Here is a 9,567-nt window from a genome sequence, read left to right as displayed (position 1 = left end):
TATAATTGTTTTAGTATTTATTAATGTTTTGAATTAGCTTTTTTATATTTTCATTATTTTTTTGTATATATTCATATATTTTTATTAATATCATTGATTTATTAACATGTTTAGTATTTATAAATATTTCATTATTTTAGTGTTTTATTAATATTTTGAATTAGCATTTTTTTATTTTCAGATTTCATTTTCATTTTTTTCCTGTGTGCTTTTCGTAATTTTTATTAGTTTTTTAATATGTGAAGCTGTAATTTATTTTAATTTTAGTTTTAGTAATTTCAGTACTTCGATAAACTTCAATAAAACTTACTTCAGTTAGTTGCCAAGACAGCATTTCTCATTTTCATTTCAGTTATTAATTTCATCTAATATTTTATTTTATTTCAGATTTATTTCAATTAACAAAAACTATTTTTATTACTTTTAGTTAGCGATAACAACACCGCGCTGATCAGACTGGTCTAGGATGATTTTACAGGAGTTCTGGGCGGGTGTCAGTTGATCAGACCAGCTAAACCACCTTAAACCAGGAAAGACCAGCAAACCACCTTAGGCTGGATTAAGCTGTTTTTTTTTTTTTTCAAAGCAAGAAAGCAAAATAAATTAAGTTCTATTTCGGAACCCTTTGTACCCTGTTGCCATGGAGACCTGCCAGGGTTGAGACACAGGTCACACAGAGCAGCTGACCAGGAATCAGACACACAGTATCAGAGAGAGGAGAAGAGGAACTGCACAGATCAGAGAAATACAGACCCATGAGGAAGTGCGGAGGAGGAGGAAAACAGAGGAAGAACAGCAGGAAGTCAGTGATCAAACCCTCATCATGCAGCTACAGACTAAAACTAGTCCCTAGAAGCCCGTGGTCTTTTCCAGGAGTGTGTTTGCACCTCTTTGTCCTCCCAGTTTGACGCTACATCCGTCGGCGTGGGCTCCGTTTGCAGCTGTAGAGCACCGCTGGCGCTCTTGTTGCGCGTGTGGCCCCCGGGACGAGACGAGGCCCGACTGGAGCCCGGCAACAGCAGCTGAGGATGGAGCTGGCGGTTCGGGGAGGAGGGCGTAGAGGTCAACACCAGGGTTTTCAGAGCAGAGACCTCCGCCTGTAGGACGTCAATCTGAGAAGACAGATGTATTTTGAGATTAAAGAGCCTGAAGTGAGCAGAGAGTGAGACAGAAAGAGTGAGAACGCACCTTGCCCTGGGCCTCCTTCAGTTGCTTCTCAGCCGCCGCTTGTTTCACGTTGGCCTCTCGCACCATCTTATGGGCCTCCTAGAAATGAGAGATGAACGCACACAGGTTTGTGACATGAAATACTTTTGGGAAACAGACATGTCCTGTGTCTGACATGCTTTGAAAATTATTTTGAATAGCATTTTGCTAATGTTTTTATGCATGCAGCATTTTTAGCCAATTTTACATGAATGGTGAGACTACATGGAACATTTTTTAAAAATTATAAAAAAAAATAAAAAAACAGTAATAAATAAATATGATTCATGATTGAAATATGATGATTATTATTAATAACTACAAAATTAAATTGTATTAAATTGTAAAATATGTTTTTTAATGTAATATTAATTGTAAGACTATATGAAATATTTGTAAAAAATGACAAATATAATTAGAAATTACAATTTTAATTACAATTATAAATAACAATTCATTATTAATTATATTATTATATATTATAATTATATAAATATATTAATTATAAAATATTTTTATATTTAATAATTAAATTACATTAAATTGTAGATTTTTTATAATTTAACATTAATTGTGTGGCTCCATAAATCAACAAACAAATAAATAAATATGATTTATTTTTAAATGTATATAATTATATTAATAAATTAATTATTATTATAAGTATTTTATAATTTATTACAATATTCAATAATATTAAATTGTTAATTTGTTTTACAATAAAAATTGATTTGTCACCACAACATCATTTAAAATTAGCTACTAGAGGCAAAATGATTACTAAAAAATTAAGAAACAGTGGCACAGTTTGATGACCAAAGATACAATCCCTTAAGCTAAAATGTAATATAATGTCAGTCTTCATGGCACATGTGTCAATCTACTGCCAGTGATGATGTCACATTAGTCCCGCCCACCTCAAATAGACTGGCGGTCAATTCCTCCAATTCCTGCTCCAGCTGATTCCTGACATGAGACAGTTTGACACACTCCTCGTCTTTCAACTTCAGCTCCTGAAAACACAGACGAGTCTATAAAGCATATTTGAATAGAACCGATTTGAATAGGAGAGCCTGTTAAATAAACAGCAGTCTACCCGAAAATGAAAATTTGCTGAAAAACACGCAGCTTTTCGCTTCACCAGATGTTAACTGATGGACTGGAGTGGTGTGGATTATTGTGATGTTTTTATCAGCTGTTTGGACTCTCATTCTGACGGCACCCATTCACATCCATTGGTGAGCAAGTGATGTAATGCTACATTTCTCCAAATCTGTTCTGATGAAGAAACACACCCATCTACATCTTGGATGGCCTGAGGGTGAGTACATTTCAGCAAATTTTCATTTCCGGGTGAACTATTCCTTTAAAGAACCAAAGCACTGATCTGAAGAACCTACGAGGAAACCTCAAGAACCTTTTACACAGAAAACTGGTTCTTGGCGCAGAATAGAATAGAACAGAATAGAATATGTGGCACCTTTTGTGCAGCATCCAGCTGCTCTCGGAGGAATTCTGTTCCCTTCTCCTTGATCTCCAGAGAGGAACTCCGCAGACGGGACATGTTGTACGTCTCTCGTCTGTGTGCTCCTGCCTCCTCCTCCTCCTCCTCCTCCTCCGGGGGCATCTTCTCCCGCTGCCCCCCATCACCCCCCAGTCCAGGCCTCAGATGTGGCTCCAGGTCTACCAATTATGTAATTTAATTACAAAATAAATGTAAATGTAATCAGTTACAGTTACTGAGAAAAATGTGTAATTAAATTACAGTTACTTATGAAAATGTTAACGATTACAAAGGGGGTTACATTTGAATATTTTCACACACACAGATTAAATTACAGTGATTGCTCTAAAATATGAGACACCAATGTTTCAGGAGTTTAGGACACAGAATACAACACATGCTTAATTGATAACTGTTTTATTTCCTATTTGGGTTTATGTACACGCTTTATTTAAGATTAACTGTTTTTTTCCAAGGCATTGTTAGATGCCAGTGTCTCCAGTCATATAGCTATGCAAAGATTTGATTTCAAAAACAGTATCTAGCTATTAAACTATTTCTTGTTAATTGTTATGATTTTAAATCAGAAAATAATGTGTATTTTTAACCTTAAACCGCATAAACACATTGCATTACACCAAATACACAAAATAATGTTATTTTTAGCAGCATCATATGACCCCTTTAAAATTAAATGATTATAATCAATTCAAGCGATGAAGACTTTTGAAAGTCTGACAGTAATCAGTGTTGAGTACTGCTGTGAGGTTAACCCTGCCTGCTTTAAATGTTGCAAAATGATTAATAGTTTAGAAAATTTTAGAAAAGTAACCAAATGTAATCAGTTGCATTACTTTACTAAAGTAATTGAAATAGTTACACTACTTATTACATTTTAAATAGGGTAACTTGTAATCTGTAACCTGTTACACACTTCCAAAGTAACCTTCCCAACACTGCCAATATCCAAACAAGGACCATCTCCAAATTCCTTTTACAAGATAAGAATAATCTAGTCATGAAAACATAACGCCACACCCTCCTGCATATAGTCTGACAGAGCAGTTAATGATTTCGTACACGATCAAAATCAGCACTGACTGAACTTCAGGGCGGTTTATGTAACTCTGCGCTCCGCGGTAGTCGCGGCATTTTCCGTCCGCGCTCCCCGCCCTTCCCCTCGCCGCGCCCGGCTACAGGACTCCCGCGACCCGCGGTCACCGCGCACCGCACACCGCACACCCGCTCGCGTCAACAGTAATAATGTGACAATCTAACAAAGTTACAGTGTTACAAAGTTGCAGCTCCGCTTTCCCGAAATGAACAGAGATAAACAGTAAGAAAAATACCAATAGATCTCTAGAAACTTTGAAGTTTTCCGAACCCGACTGAGCTCTACAGCTGAGATCTAATCCAGATGAACACTCCGGAATCCGGATCCGAGCGAGAAGTCCGTGATGTCTTGTTTTGGGTCGGACAGTTTTGGCAGACTTTCCTCTGAGATTGAGCAGGAAAAATGTCCAGCTGTCAATCACAGGTCACATGACCGAGCGGAGGCATCCAGGAATCACGTGATACGCCTCAGACAAATAGTTCAGTGTAATTATTCTATTCTGTTCTATTCTATTCTGTATGCTATTTATGATTATTATGTTATTTTGTTGCATTCTTTATGTGTTATGTTATTTTATGTTACATTGTTTGCTCAGTTTTAGTATGTTCCCATCCATGGTTCTGTTATGTTGCATATATAATTTTATGTGCTATGTTATTTTTGTTCTATTGTTTTGTATGCTATGTTATGTTGTATTGTTCGCTCAATTCTGGTATTTTATATATTGTTTGTTCAGGTCTAGTATGTTTCATTCTGTTATTTTGCATATTATGTTATGTTACATTAAATTGTTTGTTCACTTCTAGTAGGTTATGTTTGTTCCATTCTGTTATGTTGTGTGTTGTTATACGTTGCGTTATGTTGCGCTATGTTACGTTGCGCTATGTCATGTTACATTGCGTTATGTGAAGCTACGCTATGTTACGTTACATTAAATTGTTCAGTTCTGGTATGTTATGTTGGTTTTATTGTGTTATGTTATGTTGTTATGTTTCATTAAATTGTTTGTTCAGTTGTAGTATGTTTGTTCCATTCTGTTATTTTGTTATGTTATGTTGTTTATTCAGTTCTGATATGTTGTTTGTTCCATTGTGTTATGTTGCGTATGTTATGTTATTTTATGTGTTGTGTTTAGTTGAGTAAATTTGTTATATATGTTGTATGTTTGTTATATTATGTTGTTACTTAAATGTTCCTAGTTCTGATTGATTTTCACACATTGATATTGTGTGCCTACAGTTCTGCTCATTCAGCAGGATGAGTTTAAATCCTCATTATACATTCACAAAAATAATTGTGGGTGAAAGATTTTGCTCTGTCACCATTTAGCAGTTGTTCATAACATTAGACCTGTTGAAGTTAAATCTATAAAAAGCAAACAGAGTAATACTATGGTACTTTTTGTTTAGGTGAAATCTTGACGTACCTCCCGACCGGGCATCTCTCTTTCTCTGCTGTATGCTGATCCGTAAAATCACCTTTGCCAAAAAATGTAGGTGATGAGTATACAGCTATCCCAGAATTCCCTGCCACCAGCACCTCGTACCCTGGAACAGACCTGGAGCGTGCAGGAGGAGAGGAGGAGAGCTGCACACGATGGATTCCTTCAAAAACGTCCATCACAGAAAGTCTAGCACCTCTTAAAAACACACACTCGCCGTGAGTGCACTCACTTCAGCTGCATTTCTCACAGCCAGCCTGTTAAATACAGAGAGATTAGGTTCACATTCAGAGATTAAGACTGTAGTTTTTTTTCATGCATCACTGCTAAAGTTTCCATTCAGTTTATCAAAGTGTAACTAAAGCATTGCACCATAACCTAATGTTTGCAAAAATGTAGTTAAATATCTACCTAACATGCTCTCAAAGAGACAAAACTGGAAAGTATTTAAATATGAAAATGGATAAATACTCAGACTACAACTACAACATTTATCCTTTTTATACATAAAAGTATAAAATAATTATATATGCTGTAAACTGGAAATAAAAGTTATGACATTAATGATATGATAAAATGTTCAAAAAAATGTTGTAGTTGCTTTTGATATAGAAAGGGTGAAGTGTAAGTGTCATTTTTAAATGCGCCATATAATAGGATGTATCAAAAGTCTCCGAGTCCTTCCCATGTCAAATACAATGACAGAACACAACAGAACAATCAGGCTTACCCCAGTGACCTAATGCGGCTTTTTCCCCACAGACTCTTCATGCAAAAGCACTTTCAAAAACCCTACTCTCGTTAAATACACTCTCAGATGCTATTTGCATGTTTTGAGTATCTAAACAGTTGCAGGTCTTCACACTGGATGACAAGTTGCACTGTCGCTCCAACCCTGAACGGAGTTCCAGCACTTGTGGTCAGGCATAGGTTAATGAAATTGGGGCCACACGCAGAGGTGCATTTCCTCCACTAGAGGGCCCTACATAGTGCACTTAACACCCTGTTGAGGGCCTCTGTGGTCAGAAAGTGTTTATTGGAGCCTAAACTCCACATGAAAGATTAAGAAATGTTGATTTCCTGTGCATCAACATAATATTTACATGACATAACTGCAATTAATACATGACTCTTTTAATGGAGAATGTGAGTGTTTGTGCATGTGTGAGTTTTAAAAGATTCGCTCAGATTAACTCAGGCCTACAGACAAGGAATGGAAAGCAGTTGCATTTGATATGATGGACTTACAGTCTGATGTTTTCTGTTTCTCTTTTAATACTTCTCACATTTGCTTCATTTGACCCATGCATTTGAATATAACTGGCTTGTTGCAATTAGTTTAGATGCTGATGCATGCTTACTAACATCTGATTCAGCCAGTGCTGAGCATGCATGCATGTGTTTCCTGGTGTAGATGTCCATGCTTATCAAGAGAGCGAGCGGAAAAGACAAACTGAAAACACTAAACTGTACTTGGAGCCTATGAAAACACGGCAGGACAAGAACTCAAGACTGGTAGTAGGTCACGAACGAAGAGTAGCGTGTTCACACCACAACGGTCAGACACAAGACTACACACGAGGGGAACTTAAAAGGAGGGAGAATTAAGGAATAAACAAGCCACAGGTGTGACGGCAGCTAAAGTAGTTAATAAGATAACGATGGGGAGGGAAACCACGAAGACAATGAGCACATGGCGAACTGTCAAAACAGACAAAAAACAACAACAACCTGCTGATCAGACCGAAGTCATGACAATATGTTATTAAATTGTACATAGGCTATATATCAGATTATTTTATTTACAAGTTTCATGTTTGTGTTTATCCCGTTTTTTCCCCCGTTGCATCTGAAAATTACTTTCAGAAACATTTTTTTTTTCAAAGCAGCCCCCCTCCCCAAAAAAGTGCGGCCCCCCCAAAATTTGTGCCTGCCCCCTCACTTTGTGCGCTCTGGCGCCGACTCTGTCTCTAATCATAGTGAAAGGTCAGTAGAGACTGTGATTGACAGGCTGTGAGTGGTCTTCCTGTCCAGCGATGACGGTGACATACTCACGGCGGGTGGCAGATGCGCGCCTGGGCACCTTTTATCGCCTGCTTCTGCGATGGAAAGGAAGCATCTACAAATTGTTATATCGAGATCTGCTGATCTTCACTGTGATGTATGGCACCATCAGCATCACATACAGGTGAACACTGATTCTTCACTTTCTTTACTTGAGCCAAGCTTATAGTGATGGTACAATGGTAAAGTAATGGTGTTAGATAGATATACCATGGTGTTTTGATATGTATCATGGTATTAAAAGACAAAAGTGCCATGTTTTTAAGACATATATCATGGTAGCATTATCAAGTACATGGTATGTTCAAGAATACTGTGGTACTAATATTTACAATAGTAGTAGTATAGTATTTCTGGAAGTATGTTGGCGTAACATGTATATGAATTTCAGTAGCGCTGGTATATTTCAAAGTACCATGATTGATATCTTATTTGGATTTATGGCATTACATATGGCATTGCCTACCATGCTACATGTCCAAAAACATGGGATTACCTTTGTACCATGTCTAAAAACACGATAATACCATGGCACTTTGATATACTATGATGCTAATAAATTATATACCAAATCCACATACCATGGTATTTTCATATTTTGAATTTACTGCAAAGATGCAGCATGGTACTGCCATGGTACATTCCTAAAAACATGCTACTACCATAGTACATGTTCAAAATGTTTCAGAGTACCATAATATTACCATCACTTTACCATGGTATTTTTTTTTTGTAAGGACATGTACTTACTAAAGTACTACCATAAGGGTTTGGGACATGGTACCATGACATTACCATGTTTATTTTTTAACATTTACCATATTTAGTAGCACAGTATTGTTGAAAGTATATTGGAGTAACATGTAAATACATTTCAGTACCAGTGGTACCATGGTACTTTTTTAGGTTTGAAAGGTATATGGTACTCCAAAAGCTATTTCAAAGATTACCATGGTAAATAAAAACATATTAATACTGTGGTATTTTAATATGTACCAGGATACTACAGTAAATGATTACCATATTTATATACCATGGCATTACCTGTCATGGTACATGTCCAAAAAACGTGGTATTACCATTGTACCATGTCCAAAAAGCATGATAAAACCACGGTATTTTGATATACTATTGTACTAGATGATTAACAGATCCATATACCATGATATTTCCAATTTACTGCAAAGAATTTATTGGTTTACCATAAACATTTACCATAGTAGTAGCATAGTATTTCTGGAAGTATATTGGATTATCATATAACTACAGTCATTTCAGTACCAATGGTATATTTCAAAGTACCATGTGATACCATAATTATACCATGGTACTGCCCCACTACTTTTTTGTAAGGGTACATTTATATCGTACTCCAAAAGATATTTCAAAGAACAACATGGTCCTTTAATATGTACCAGGATACTAAATGATTACCATATTCATGTACAATGGCATTACCTACTATGGTACATGTCCAAAAAACATGGTACTTTGATATACTATGGTACTCAAGCATGTATGTTTGATTTTGAGTATCATGTTTGATCAAAATTATTGCTGGGGACAATTTAGTAGTCACTGGATATCGACAGGGACATGTCCCGAGCATCCCTAATAAATTCTTCGCCCTTGATGGTACTAACTGATTACCAAATCCATATTGTCAAGTTACTGCAAAGAATGGTAAAACTTTATTTTAAGGTGTCCTTGTTACAGTGTAATTATACATTTAAGTACTGAGTAACATTAATTAACTACATGTACTTACTATATGATTAGGGTTAGGATTAGGGTTTGGCTTAGTGTTATTCACATGTAATTAGGCATAATTTATTATTATTATAATAAAGCAATAAGCCCCAAGAAGCCGTGGTTTACAGTGAATTTATAACAGCAAAGGGGCATTGTTAGGCACGACACGAAGCGGAGTGCCTAAAACCCTCTTAGCTGTTATAAATTCACCGTAAACCATGGCTTCACGGGGATTATTGCTTTTATAAAATGGTTATTCCATATACGTAGTAAGGTTTCACAAAATAAAACAGAGCAAATAAAGTGTAATGATATTAATAAAAACATTATTCTTCCGCCAAACAATGTAGTTCCTCAGAACGGTTGTGGTTCCAACAAAGTGGTTGCAGAGCAACACACAAAGTAAACAAAGGTGTATGTTTGTAGAGTAATTTACAAAAGCTTCGAACTTGGCTCAACCAATCAGAATCAAGGACCGGAACTATC

The 9,567-nt window shown here is 36.3% G+C and overlaps 1 protein-coding gene and 1 long non-coding RNA gene across 2 annotated transcripts in view; one reads left to right on the top strand and one right to left on the bottom strand.

Moving 5' to 3' along the window:
- LOC107676469 (guanine nucleotide exchange factor for Rab-3A-like) overlaps window positions 1–6,453 on the bottom strand; it is a 16,285-nt gene extending 9,832 nt beyond the window's left edge. The window contains exons 1-6 of the mRNA XM_016471021.1: window positions 5,996–6,453; window positions 5,223–5,522; window positions 2,687–2,881; window positions 2,124–2,219; window positions 1,189–1,266; window positions 888–1,112 (exon numbers count right to left, since the gene is read on the bottom strand). Of these exons, the coding sequence (XP_016326507.1) occupies window positions 888–1,112; window positions 1,189–1,266; window positions 2,124–2,219; window positions 2,687–2,881; window positions 5,223–5,444 (816 nt within the window). The 5' untranslated portion in view covers window positions 5,445–5,522; window positions 5,996–6,453. The remainder of the gene's footprint in view (window positions 1–887; window positions 1,113–1,188; window positions 1,267–2,123; window positions 2,220–2,686; window positions 2,882–5,222; window positions 5,523–5,995) is intronic.
- Window positions 6,454–7,238: 785 nt separating this feature from the next.
- The window catches only part of LOC107676457 (uncharacterized), a 3,442-nt gene continuing 1,113 nt past the window's right edge, over window positions 7,239–9,567 (top strand). Inside the window, exon 1 of the long non-coding RNA XR_001632739.1 lies at window positions 7,239–7,453. This is a non-coding gene — a long non-coding RNA (uncharacterized LOC107676457). The remainder of the gene's footprint in view (window positions 7,454–9,567) is intronic.

This window comes from Sinocyclocheilus anshuiensis, unplaced genomic scaffold (assembly GCF_001515605.1).
Source record: "Sinocyclocheilus anshuiensis isolate Anshui unplaced genomic scaffold, SAMN03320099.WGS_v1.1 scaffold228, whole genome shotgun sequence".
Taxonomy (NCBI): domain Eukaryota; kingdom Metazoa; phylum Chordata; class Actinopteri; order Cypriniformes; family Cyprinidae; genus Sinocyclocheilus; species Sinocyclocheilus anshuiensis.
The sequence above is the reverse complement of the archived record's forward strand: the minus strand, read 5'-3'. Positions and strand labels throughout refer to the sequence as shown.